We start from the raw sequence: 12,800 nt of genomic DNA, 5'->3' as shown, positions 1-12,800 counted from the left end.
ACGCTCTCTTTACATCATATTATACAACCCGTCTCATACCACTGCGGAGGACGCATAAGCGGGGTTGATTATGACGTTGCAAAGAGAGTTTCGCGGGGTGCGTCTCCGCAGCGATACCGCATACGGTAGGCACAAACGAGCTGCTGCAGATGCTTACGGCAATGTGCCTGACGATCTTGGATCGCTGGCGTGAGACGGCCCGCTATCGCGGAGTAACCCAATAAGCCAGCAGCGAACAGTCGTGATGAATGCAAGTCCCCATACACTAACCTGCACGGCGCCCAGGCTGGCTGCGCTCATGGCGCGGCGACCTTGTGGTCTTGCACAAGCCGACTGGTCCCGCTGAGTTCTAATGTTGAATGCACGTTGAGTGCTGCCACCAACGCCTCGCTTCGAACGCTTATGGATGTCGTTGAGTAATCATACCATCCCTTCGTTTGTGTCTTGAGAGACAGCTCAAGTGGGCATCGGAGCCGCAGCCCCAGTCATCCCATCTTCAGTCTCAACCGGAGCACAACTAGGGGATAGTCAGCTCCATCGCCACGACCAAGACAAACACCACCAAGTCATTGCGGACTCACCTGCAAAACAAATTCATGTCCCCATACGCATCGTCCAACCTCGTAACACTCGGCCAGAATTTCTTCTCCTTCAACCAGCCCAACGGATACGCCGCCTTCTCCATCCCGTACGACCTTTCCCACTCCCCGCACACAATATCCTTCATACTGTGCGGTGCCATCTTCAACACATTACCCTCCTTTGGCTGCTTGCCTTCCTCGACCTCCCTGATCTCTTCACGAATCTGCACCAACGCTTCAACAAACCTGTCAAGCTCCGCTTTGCTCTCACTTTCGGTCGGCTCGATCATAAGCGTGTTCGCTACCGGCCAGGACATGGTAGGAGCGTGAAAGCCGTAATCTTGCAGGCGCTTCGCTACATCGATGGCTTCGATGCCTGCGCTCTTCTGGAAGGGTCGCACATCAAGAATGAACTCATGTGCGCAGCGGCCGTTCTCGTTGGTATACAGTATTGGGTAATGCGGCCGGAGCCTAGACAGTAGGTAGTTGGCGTTCAACAGCGTGATCTTCGTCGCGTGCGTCAGGCCACGGGCACCCATCATCTTGATGTAAGCCCAGCTGATGGGAAGGATACTCGCACTGCCCCATGGTGCTCCAGAGACGGGAGCGATACCTGTCTCTCCTCCGACTCCGGCCACGAGCGGATGGCCGGGTAGGAAAGGGGCGAGATGTTCCGCGACACCAATAGGACCGACGCCTGGCCCTCCGCCTCCATGCGGGATACAGAAAGTCTTGTGAAGATTGAGATGGCACACATCCGCGCCAATCTCGCCCGGCGAGCAGAGTCCGATTTGAGCGTTCATATTCGCGCCATCCATGTACACCTGTCCGCCATACTGATGCACGGTTTCACACACCTCCTTGATATTGGGCTCGAAGACGCCGAAAGTGGAAGGATAAGTGACCATGATCGCGCCCAGCTCGTCGCTGTACTTCTCACACTTGGCTTTCAGGTCGTCCATGTCCAGATTGCCGGTCAGGCCATCACACTTTATCGTCACAACCCGCATTCCAGCCATCGCCGCACTGGCCGGGTTGGTGCCATGTGCCGAAACGGGAATGAGGCAGATATCTCGCTTCTTGCCGGGTTGTTGTTCTTGGTATTTGCGGATCACTCTCAGCCCCGTGAACTCGCCTTGAGCGCCAGAATTGGGTTGAAGAGACACAGCGGCGAAACCTGTAATCTCCGCCAAGTCTTCTTCAAGCTCATGAATCAGCTGAAGGTACCCTTTCGTCTGATCTCGAGGCGCGAAGGGATGGATCGCGGCGAACTCTGGCCATGTGATAGGAACCATCTCCGTTGTGGCATTGAGCTTCATCGTGCATGAGCCCAATGGGATCATCGAATGCACCAGTGACAGATCCTTCGACTGTAGATGGGTCATATACCGCAATAGCTCCGTCTCCGAGTGGTGGCTGTTGAAGATCGAATGCGTCAGATAGCTTGACGTCCTTCTCAAAGGCTCAGCCAATTGCGCCGTAGCGCTTTCTTCCAACCCTTCCGCAAGCGCAACAACATCAATATGCTCCGTCGTGAAAGCCCGCAAGATCTCCTCAATCTGCTTCTTCCCAACCGTCTCATCGATCGTGATGCCAATCGTGTCTTGATCCACCACGCGGAAGTTAATGTGCATCAATTGTGCAATCTTCTCCGCGAACAACTTCGCCTCCCGCTTCTTGACAACCACCGTGTCAAACGCGACCGGCTGCTGGACCTCCAACCCTGCCTGTTCCAAGCCTTTCGCAAGCACCTGCGCCATCTTCGCCACCTTCTCCGCGATGCGCTTCAGGCCATCCGGACCGTGGTAGACGGCGTACATGGCGCTCATGTTCGCCAGAAGCGCTTGGGCTGTGCAAATATTGCTCGTGGCTTTCTCGCGACGGATGTGCTGTTCTCTTGTCTGCAGCGCCAGACGTGCCGCAGGGTCTCCTAGACGGTCCTTCGAGAGACCGATGAGCCGGCCGGGTATCTTCCGTTTGTGCTTCTCGCTCACGGCGAAGAAGGCCGCGTGTGGGCCGCCAAAACCGAATGGCACGCCAAAGCGTTGCGCATTTCCGAATGCGACATCAGCCCCGAACTCACCGGGTGGTGTAAGCAGCGTCAAGGCCAACAGGTCGGTCCCTACGGCAAAGGTACCCTTCAAGCGATGCACTTTCTCCGCCAGACCACGGAAATCTTCCACGCCACCTAGAGTGTCCGGATACTGCGCCAACACTCCGATCAAATCTTCTCCAATTTCATCCACCTTCTTACAGTCTTCAGCCAGCACGTCTGCAACTTCAATCTTAACGCCAAATCCTTGCGCCCGAGACTCCAGCACTGCAATCGTCTGCGGATGGCACAGATGGCTCACCAAATACACTTTGCCGTCCCTCTTCGCTCTAGCGGTCGGCAGGGCATTGAGACTCAACGTCATGGCTTCCGCCGCCGCCGTAGGTTCGTCCAAAACGCTCGCATTTGCAATCGCCAGTCCAGTGAGATCAGTCACCACTGTCTGAAAGTTGAGCAGACTCTCCAATCGTCCTTGGCTGATCTCCGGTTGGTAGGGAGTATAGCTAGTATACCACGCCGGATTCTCTAGGACATTCCGCTTGATGACTTCCGGTGTTCGTGTACCCGCATACCCGCAGCCGATGTAGCTCTTGTAGACCCTGTTGTCCCTTGCTATCTCTCTCAGCCGGTTGAGGAGTTGTGACTCGGAGTAGCCGCCTTCGCTTGTTGGCATGGAGCCAGACTCCGGCATGGGACCTTCGATCTTGAGGTCTTTGCTTGACAGGATAGTACTGGGTAGTACACTCTTGACGAATTCGTCTAAGCTCTGAGCTGGAGGATCGAGAGCTTGCAGCATCTCCTCAGCACTTATGGCGGAGGGTCCAATGTGGCGGCGAGGGAAGGTGTCAAGCGGTGCAAAGATGGAACCTTTCTGCTCGACTTTCGGCTCGCTGGAGCGAGTGTCGTCGGTCGAGCTGGAGTAGAAGGGTCGTGTAAGTGTGCGAGAAGGCCGAGCAGCGGCTCTTTGCTGAAGCAGTAGACAGCGGGAGGACAGCGGCCTTCGTGTGGCTAGCCATTGTGCCCGTAGGCGGGTGGCAATCGGTATGGTTGACATGTCGACAGCACTCTTGCCAAAGGGTAGTCTGAAGGTGTGTCGTATAGTTATTCTGAGTCGAGTAGCAGTCCCTAGGTGTTGTGGGCGGGTATTGCGGAGAAGCTTGTCATTGTTCGGCGTTGGGTAGGGGAGTGAAACGCAACAAGCGAGGCGCGAAGGCTCGCACAGTATCGTCCGTCGGACACCGGACTCGTGATGCGTACGACAGGGCTAATGTCTGCTTTGGGTCACTCACTATATACTCCGAACACGCAAGACTTGTCACCCGCAGCATTCAGATCTGGTTGTATCTTGCAGCTTATCGCTCGCTTATCTCGGCTACAGTCGGCGTACCAACTCAATTTGTCTCATTGGCTCGCATTCGGCCGCCGCTAAGGAATGCTCGAGCAGGGCGGCCTCATCGCTCAAGTCACACAGCCCCAGTGGCCTCGTCGTATCGTTCCGCTCACAGCCAAGCAAAGCCAGAGGCTGCCTCAATGTGAGAGAGCAGTGAGGGCGGCGGTTGGCAGACTCAATTAGGTCTATAGCGCGAGAAGCATCTGCACGTCGACTCGACGCATCTAGACGCCGTCAGAAGGCAGCGGGACGAAGGGAGGAGCAGCATCGAGCAGAACGGAACGCTTTGGGGTTGCATGTCAAAAATGCAGCCTCCACACCATGCCAACTATCGTGGCGTGGCCGCCACTGGTTCATTGAGGGCTGCAGGCTAGTGAGCGAACGTGCATGAAAGCTCACCGGAGCTCGAGGCGGGCAGCATGGGTGCCGGGTGGCCTCCGGCTCAGCCTTGTAGAGAGCTTTAACTCAGCGACGTCTGTTACGTCCATGTAGGGCATCGTCAAGCACGCTGATACTCGCTCTCACACGATAGCTGCCACTCACCACCACACAGGCGAATAGCAAATTAACAGCCCACCCTCCAACACCGTCTGTAGACCTTGGAGACAACACATCTTTCCCCACGCCCTACTAAACGAGGACCGCAAGACTCGCATACTGTCAATCAGACGAAGACTCCGACAAATTAACAAGTCTCAAGTGCATTTTGCGGAGGATCTTGGGCCTTCCGCAATGCTCTGCGAAGTTTGCTACCATGCAGTTTCCGATTATTTGAGAGCACATACCAGACACAGGAAGGCTGTCAAATACCATCCAATCGAGTATCCCTACCACGTCTCACTAACGAGTCTGAATGAGGCTCGCCAGCAAGGTTGCTATGTTTGCATGACGGTGTTTGTATTTCATAGTGAAAGCTATGTTACTGGCAGCATCAGGCTACGGCATCATCATGACAAATCGATGATAGCATTCAACGTGATCGTGATTGGCCCCGGAACCCGGTTGGGTGAACACTTCAGGCAAGAGTACGTGTACGAAATCCGCGAAGTGTCTGAGAAGTTTTTGGACTTCGGCCGCTCCTGTCAAGACGCGAGCCATCCTGAAATTGAAGACACAATCGCCGACCGGGCGCCATGTATCACTGGAAAGGAACGTATGCTCGATCTTGCTGCGCATTGGCTTGACGAATGTCAGTCAGGCCACGAAGAATGCAGGAGATACCCTGCGCCGTCGTGGTACCCAACAAGACTACTTCGTCTTGAAGGCGGAAAGGCCCATCTGATCAGGACTGCCGATGAGAAGCCATCCGGACCATACGCGACACTCAGTCATTGCTGGGGCAGGAAGGAATTTTTGATCTTGACGCGCGTAACCGAAACAGTGTTCACTTCTGGACGTCCGATTTCGGATTTCCCTGCTACACATCGCGAAGCAATGCAAGCTGCACAACGTCTCGGATTCAGCCTCATCTGGATCGACTGCTATTGTATCGTTCAGTCTTGTGGATGATGATAGAATTACAACTCCCGATAAGCTGCACGAGATCAGTCGGATGCAAGATGTCTATGCAAACACAACTCTGAATATAGGCGCAACTAGCGCCGAGAATGCGTACAGTGGCTGCTTCTCAAATGAACAGCCCATATATGACAAGGGAGACATGGAATCAATAGGCAAGAAGCTCTATCGTATTGACGAACGTCAGAATCTCGATGACGGCTATACCCTTTTCCGGGGAACGAAGTTATTTTCACGAGGCTGGGCCCTGCAGGAGCGACTGCTCTGTCCAAGAATGCTACATTTGGCGGGAGGACGGGTTTACTGGGAGTGCTCACAAGTCCCGTTCGTGTCTTCGACAATACCCTTTTCTAAGGTCTCTTGTCCGGATATATTCCCTTTCGCTATAGCTGCCCTGGATGACAAGAATCTCTTGCAAAGTCGTGGTTTGTGGCTGGAGCTGGTCGAGTGTTACTCCACCATGCAGCTCTCACATGCGCATGAAGACAAGTTCGCCGCTATCGGTGGTATTGCGCAGCGTGTATCTGAGCTTACTGGCGACGAGTACATCGCTGGGCTGTTTAGAAGGGACTTTATCAAGCAACTTCAGTGGTATGTCCCTTACCAGACTGATTTACTAAGGTATAGGCCCACCAAATGGCGAGCGCCATCCTGGAGCTGGGCTTCCCTAGATCGGGGCGTGATCTATGATTTCCGGAGAGTAGGTCGCGAAATGGTTTCGCTAGTCCGGTATGATTTATCACACGTCGACCTCAATAATCCTTACGGTGCCATGACCGCCGCCAGCGTGACCCTTTCTGGCCGTCTGATCGAAGGTAGCGTGGCAATGATTGGTTTCCGGGCCGGAGAAAGCGTGCTAATGACCCTTTCTGGCCGTCTGATCGAAGGTAGCGTGGCAAAGATTGGTTTCCGGGCCGGAGAAAGCGTGCTAAGGCTTCAGTTTGGTGCCATACGGATGGAAGGATCTATTCGTGAGCTCTCGGAAGATGTAATGGAGGGCCCGGTATTGATAAAGCCTGACACAACCAATTTCGACGGCGTAGGCGCTGGGTCTGACGATGCGATCTTCTTGCTGATACTGGGATGGCAATGGCGGTTCGGAAGAGGACCCGATTCCGGTGAAACCCTTTCGGAAAGGGCAGTCCAAGATTGCGAAGCTACAACGGTGTTTCCGGAGGAAGATCGTTGGGCCGATATCGCTTTGTCCGGTCTAGTGCTGCAGCGCTCTGGGCCAGATGCCTATTCACGATGCGGGAATTTCCGGACGTACCCTTATTCGCGGCCATCATCGGTTGAGGTACCACAGCTCTTGCGTCAATGGACGCAGGCAAGAGAGCAGAAGATCCTACTAGTATAAGAGACCATGGGCACTTCTCGGACGCTAGCCGCTACAGGCGTACATTGTATTATTGATGATTTGTGTTCTAGCGCTCGTTGCTGATCACGGGGATGATGCTCTAAGCCTTACGTGACCCGACGAGGAACAGACGGCGTGACGCAGCCACGCGGAGCTGAGTCGTGCGCGTAGTCTGCGCTATAGAAGGACTGACGGCTGCTCGGCGGGGTGGTTCTTACCGACGTTCGGCTGCATAGGCAGCCCAAATTTTCGACTTATCAATCAGCCCATTCCACCCTCTCACCCCTCCTCCTGATCCATTCTATCCTCTCTTCCCTTGCTCTTCCCACCACCCCTTCCCTTCCCACTCCCGATCCCAACCCCCTTCCTCCTCCCCCCTCCGCCTCCACCCCCCCTCTCCCTCTCCTTCTCATGCAACCCCTTCATCTCCCCTACCGCCACCCTCTGCGCCGCCCCCACCCTCTCCGCAAAAACCATCACCTCCTCCCTCCCCACCGCCCTCTCCTCCAACTTCCGCCCCAACGCCTTCTCAATCCGCTGGAAAACCTCCACATCATACTGAGTAACCACACTAACCGCCACCCCGCTCTTGCCCGCCCTGGCCGTGCGGCCGACGCGGTGGACGTACGTTTTACTATCTGGTGGGAGATCGAAGTTAATGACTAGATCCACGCTTGGGATGTCGAGACCGCGTGCTGCTACGTCCGTGGCTACGAGAATGGAGCGGGAGCCGGAGCGGAATTTATTCAGGGCGCCTAGACGTGCGGATTGGGGGAGTTGGCCGTGGAGCGGGATGGCGGAGAAATTGAGCGCTCGCAGAAGGAAGGCCAGTCGTTGTGTTTCGGTTACGGTGCGGGTGAAGAGGATGCAGGTTTGACCGGAGAACTCGGTGAGGAGGTGGATGAGGTAGACGTCTTTGTGCTTGTGTGGGATGAAGATGTATTGTTGTAGCAGATTCGCCACAGTCTGGTAGGAAGAAGTGGATATGCTGACTCTCACCGGGTTTCGTAGAGCGGCGCGGGTAAGATTGTCAAGTTTCGTGTTCATTGTTGCACTAAATAGTGCTGTTCGCCTCTCGCGAGGAAGGACTTGCAGAATTTTGTCAAGGATGGGCCCGAAGTCAAGGTCTAGAAGGCGGTCTGCTTCGTCCATGATTAAATACTTCAGGCTCCGTAGGGAGAATCCTTTAGTATTCTCCAGATGATCCAGCAGGCGGCCGGGTGTGGCAACGACGATGTGTGGTTTCTTTGCAAGTGCGATAGCTTGAGGTACCATATCCATGCCACCTACTATTACGGCGCATCGGACTCGGATCAGGCTGCCTAGGGCTTCGAATTGTTGGCTTATTTGGTACGCCAACTCTCTTGTAGGGGCTAGAACGAGGCCGAAGAAGGGTTGTGGATCGTGGAGAAGCGCCTGCAGAATCGGTAACGCGAATGCTGCTGTCTTGCCACTACCTGTTTCCGCCAGGCCGATAATGTCGCGGCCACTGAGGGCGAGAGGGATGGCTTCTCGTTGAATGGCGGTGGGTGTCTTGAAGCCTAGCGACGTACACGCATCGCATAGCGACTCGTTAACGCCCAAGTCTGCGAACGACTTCTCTTCTTCTGCTTCCGCTGAGGCTTCTAGCTTGTCCACGATAGCCTTTCCGTCTGCGCCATCTTCTGCCTGGCCTTTTCCTCCGTCCTCGTCCAGTTGCGATTGCGGCTGTTTAGATGTTGATATGTCCTCACCTCCGCGCTTCCGTCTCTCCGTCTTTGCCACTCGCATTGCTGCCGATTGATCCGGTTCCATGAGGCTCGCGCTCTTGTCTACCGATCGACGCTTCTTCACCGCTGATGGCTCGTTCTCGTCATGCTTGCGCTTCTTCGTGCCTGCCACCTTCTCCGCCTTCATTGCCGCCATCTCGAGTCCCGTGATTTGTGGAGCAAGGACCGGCAACTTGAACGTACAAAATTTGGCGCGAACCCAGCAAAACGCTCAGACCATCTCGAAATCTTGGCTGCGCCGGAGGTACGGAGTTAATGAAAATGTTCCCTTACCAACGATCCAACTTCTGCTCTGCCCATTGAGCATACGCCCTCCCTCTCTGTAACAACACCACTACCATGGCCAAACGCCGCATAAAACGCCGCACCCACACCGGCGCTCCCGGCCGCCCCTCCGCCCCCGCCTCCACCACCGGTCGAAATGCCCCCTCCAAACCCGGCTCCCGCGACCCCAAATCCATGGTCATCCGCGTAGGCGCCAACGATGTCGGCCCCAGCATCTCCCAACTCGTGCACGACGTGCGCAGCATGCTCGAACCCTCGACCGCCTCTCGGCTCAAAGAGCGCCGATCGAACAAATTGCGCGATTACACCACCATGGCCGGTCCACTGGGTGTAACGCATTTGCTGCTATTTAGTAGGAGCGGCAGTGGGAACGTGAACATGAGATTGGCGTTGACGCCGCGAGGTCCGACACTGCATTGGAGGGTGGAGGGGTACAGTCTTTGCAAGGATCTGTATAAGTCTATGAAGAGGCCAATGAGCGGAGCAAATGAGGTTCATCTGACGGCACCGTTGTTGGTGATGAACAACTTCTCCTCGCACTCGAAAGATGGTGCGGAGGGTGGGCAGGAGAAGGCGAAGGCGAAGGCAATACCGAAACATCTCGAAAACCTAACAACAACCATTTTCCAATCCCTCTTCCCGCCCATCAACCCGGCCACCATGCCCTTGACCAGGATAAAGCGCGTCTTACTCCTCGATCGTGTCAACTCCCCCTCACCATCCACCACAGACTCCGACTCCGACTCAGCAAGCTACATCCTAAACCTACGCCACTACACCATAACCACCCGCCCCACCAAATCCCTACCCAAAGCCCTGCGCCGTCTCGATCCCTCCTCACACCCCAGCAAACACCACGGACGGAATGGGATCCCCAACCTAGGCAAACTGAACGACGTAGCCGACTACCTCCTCGACCCCCACGCAGCGGACGGTTTCACCTCCGGGTCTGAATCCGAAGCAGAAACAGACGCGGAAGTCGAAGTCCAAACCCTCACGCAAAAGCCACGACAACGCCATCCAGCAAAGTCCTCTGACAAACCCGACCGAAGAAACGGTTCGGGACCGCGGGTGGAGAAGAAAGCGATCAAACTCCATGAACTTGGTCCAAGGTTACGACTGAGGTTAACGAAAGTAGAAGAAGGCGTGTGTGGTGGTAAAGTGATGTGGCATGAGTATATCCACAAGTCCGCTGAAGAAGTGCGGGAGATGGAGAAAGTACATGAGCGGCGGAGACAGGAGAGGGAGGCTAGGAAGGCGGAGCAGAGGGCTAATGTTGAGAGGAAGAGGGCTGAGCGCAGAGCGAGTGGGAAGGCTGGGGAGGGTGAAGAAGACGGGGAGGAGGAGGATGATTTTGATGAGGATGAGGACGATGATGTGTGGCATGATGAGGACGAGGATATGGATGGGATGGAGGATGTTGAGCCTGGCGCGGAGGACGAGGATGAGGAGATGAATGGCGACGAATGAGACGACGAAGACCCCGAAGCAACGTGAGGCGGAGGTTGCGTCGTGACTGTGAAATTATGATTGTTTTGCTTCGCACATGAGATACCCGCTCGAACGCTATCAATAAACCTTTCAGTTCGAACTTGATATGCGCACTCATACCATATCTTCAGCTGCTCTCCTCCTCTCACCGTGGGCACGGCTACCTTCCGCTCCCGCCGCCGGACCCGCAGACCGCACGATCTCATCCACAAACCTCTCCGCCGCAGACGAAGGGGACGCATCGCTGCCCTTACGTCCACGGTTGCGAGACTCCCACGCGCCCTCCCCATTGTTTGCCTGCTCCGCAGTGCCGTCCCTCTCCACCAAATTTTGCTGCCACGACCGGCTTGGCGGCCGCTCGCTAACCCTGCCACTCCCACCCCTCCTACCCTTCTGCCCAAGATCAGCCTTCTCCGCCCCACTGTTAGCCCCTTCTTGCCTCCAGCCCCCCTCATCCCTATCCTCCTGTTTCTGCGGCCAAAGAATGTCCTTCACCACTACCGCCCGAATCATCATGACGAAGATGACGATCCACGCGATCACAAGCGCGACCGTCATAACACACCCCACCACCTGAATCGCCCTGCTCTCCAGTGCTTTCCCAACCGCGAACGTACTGGTAGTAAGCGCCGTGTTGGGGAAGATGTAACTCCAGAACGTCATGGCGAACTTCCCCCTCCCATGCGCCACCGTGGACCAATGCGCGCCGACGGAGACAATGAAGAACCAGATCGCCAGTCCCCACAACCACAAGCCCATCCAATTCGCGCAGATCATCGACACTTTCCCCGCAAAGTCGCCCAGACCAGGTCCCATGAAATCCGGCGTGACGACCCGAGGCAGATTCGCACCCATGGTAATCACCCCCGAAATCGTGAAACCCGACGGACCCACCGAGATAAACATCCCCGGCCTCAGCGACTCCTGCGGCAACTTCTGCGTCATGAGACGGTAAATGAACGCCGCGTAGATCATAAGCGACACCAGAAAGCCGATCCCTTGGAACACAAACCCGCCGATGATGACGTCGAGTGCTTTGGGGCCGGCGGGGAGTTTGGAGGCGAGGACGCCGGCGTGGGGGCCGATGATGAGGAGGGGGTAGGCGGGGAAGATCCAGACGGGCGTCATTTGGGCGATGGTGAAGGTTTGGGTGGACCACATGATGAGGTAGATTGTGCAGCTGAAGAGGACGGCGTGGGCGCAGTAGATCTGTCATTCATGATTATAGGTGTCAGCGCTGGCACGGGCGAAGGGAAAAGTGGGAGGCGGTCGGTCGTGCTTACCCAGAAGAGGACACCCATGGTCGCCGTAAGCCAACGTCCCGTTTTGCCCTCAACAGCACCATATTCGGTGATATTGAGCAGGATAATGCCGACAGAAACCAGGCTTGCAGGAATAAACAGCGATTCCGTCGGATGGAGGATAGAGGCCCTGAAGGTGGAAGGGTAGTTGTAGAAGCGCAGACTGACCATGACGACATTAAAGAGGAAGAGGAAGATGTTGAGGAGGAAGAAGATGCAGCCGATTGTGTAGAGGCCCGGGAAGCGGTAGGGATCAGGGACGGCGTGGAGGACGTTTGATACGCCACCGGTTGCCATCTACCAGCCAACCATATGTTGTCAGCATGGAAAAGCAGGAACGGGTTTGACGTAGGGGGAATGGCTGAGAGGTGGGAGCGTACCGTCATGCAAAACCAGGTCCAGGTGAAGTGCCGAATGCGCTCCTTGAAGTGGAGCGGGGGGACATGGTGCTGGAGCGGCTTGAGTTTGCTCACTGCGATGCCGTGTTCGTCGCTGGAACGGGTCGAGTGGGGTTGAATGGGTCGGAGTGGCGTTCGCGAGTTGACGGAGGAGGTGTGATTGTCGCGAGTAGTATGGACTGGTTTGAGCGCGGGTTTTAGTGTGGTCGGACGTGGGGCTGAAGTCATGTTAATGAATATTTGTTTAATGGGTGTTGTGGGTGAAGTCCAACATACTCGGTTTGCGTGGACCCTCTCCTCCCGTCGCCATCAGTGCCTTCCTTATCCGTTCAACATCAACCGTCGCAACGGCCAGGGAGTGTCAGGTCGTTCAGCGTTGTTTCCGGCGCCGTCGTCTGACTGACAACTGACTCTCGCCCGCATGACAGCAGGAGACAAGCATGGTGAAGAACGAAAGACGTTGCAGGACAGTAAGGAAAAGGTGCGGTTGACTTGCCGATAGAGCCGTGGTGTGCAGTTGCAGTGGAAGCTGTAATCGCCAAGCGCCGACAAGATTGGCTCGCGTGGTGAAGCTTCCTCGGCAAACGGATTGCCGATCGCGACGGGCTGCCGTTCTCATCCGCGTAGTGATTGACGTACAGCGCTATCATAAATATC

General features: G+C 55.6%; 6 protein-coding genes across 6 annotated transcripts; 3 read left to right on the top strand and 3 right to left on the bottom strand.

Moving 5' to 3' along the window:
• Positions 1-179: 179 nt before the first annotated feature.
• Positions 180-3,785, bottom strand: BAUCODRAFT_273523 (uncharacterized protein). Its single transcript, XM_007682092.1, has 2 exons — positions 582-3,785; positions 180-517 (listed from the first exon to the last, which is right to left on the bottom strand). The coding sequence occupies exons 1-2, from the start codon at positions 3,686-3,688 to the stop codon at positions 457-459; spliced, it is 3,168 nt and encodes a 1,055-aa protein (XP_007680282.1). The 5' UTR covers positions 3,689-3,785; the 3' UTR covers positions 180-456.
• Positions 3,786-5,179: 1,394 nt separating this feature from the next.
• Positions 5,180-5,651, top strand: BAUCODRAFT_77441 (uncharacterized protein; the record flags this gene model as incomplete). Its single annotated transcript, XM_007681780.1, is given in 2 exon segments — positions 5,180-5,520; positions 5,540-5,651. Coding segments are annotated over 2 exon segments (453 nt in total), but the record flags the coding sequence as incomplete, so codon positions are not given.
• A 351-nt stretch (positions 5,652-6,002) lies between these two features.
• BAUCODRAFT_27371 (uncharacterized protein) lies at positions 6,003-6,899 on the top strand (the record flags this gene model as incomplete). The annotated part of the gene is made up of 1 exon (XM_007681573.1): positions 6,003-6,899. The coding sequence occupies one exon, from the start codon at positions 6,003-6,005 to the stop codon at positions 6,897-6,899; it is 897 nt and encodes a 298-aa protein (XP_007679763.1).
• Positions 6,900-7,178: 279 nt separating this feature from the next.
• BAUCODRAFT_77654 (uncharacterized protein) lies at positions 7,179-8,669 on the bottom strand (the record flags this gene model as incomplete). The annotated part of the gene is made up of 1 exon (XM_007681796.1): positions 7,179-8,669. One exon carries the CDS (start codon positions 8,667-8,669, stop codon positions 7,179-7,181), a length of 1,491 nt encoding a protein of 496 aa, XP_007679986.1.
• Positions 8,670-8,984: 315 nt separating this feature from the next.
• Positions 8,985-10,781, top strand: BAUCODRAFT_38002 (uncharacterized protein). Its single transcript, XM_007681685.1, has one exon. It carries the CDS (start codon positions 9,008-9,010, stop codon positions 10,421-10,423), a length of 1,416 nt encoding a protein of 471 aa, XP_007679875.1. The 5' UTR covers positions 8,985-9,007; the 3' UTR covers positions 10,424-10,781.
• Positions 10,782-10,870: 89 nt separating this feature from the next.
• BAUCODRAFT_46942 (uncharacterized protein) lies at positions 10,871-12,179 on the bottom strand (the record flags this gene model as incomplete). Its single annotated transcript, XM_007681703.1, has 3 exons — positions 10,871-11,653; positions 11,728-12,042; positions 12,126-12,179. Coding segments are annotated over 3 exons (1,152 nt in total), but the record flags the coding sequence as incomplete, so codon positions are not given.
• Between the last annotated feature and the right edge of the window lie 621 nt (positions 12,180-12,800).

Source organism: Baudoinia panamericana (genome assembly GCF_000338955.1).
Source record: "Baudoinia panamericana UAMH 10762 unplaced genomic scaffold BAUCOscaffold_12, whole genome shotgun sequence".
Taxonomy (NCBI): Eukaryota; Fungi; Ascomycota; class Dothideomycetes; order Mycosphaerellales; family Teratosphaeriaceae; genus Baudoinia; species Baudoinia panamericana.
The sequence above is the reverse complement of the archived record's forward strand: the minus strand, read 5'-3'. Positions and strand labels throughout refer to the sequence as shown.

Coding starts and splice junctions, on each gene's coding strand:
- BAUCODRAFT_273523 (XM_007682092.1), bottom strand. CDS start 3,688: ATGTCAACCATACCGATTGCCACCCGCCTACGGGCACAATGGCTAGCC. Junction 518..581: donor GACATGAATTTGTTTTGCAG/GTGAGTCCGCAA, acceptor ACTATCCCCTAG/TTGTGCTCCGGTTGAGACTG.
- BAUCODRAFT_38002 (XM_007681685.1), top strand. CDS start 9,008: ATGGCCAAACGCCGCATAAAACGCCGCACCCACACCGGCGCTCCCGGC.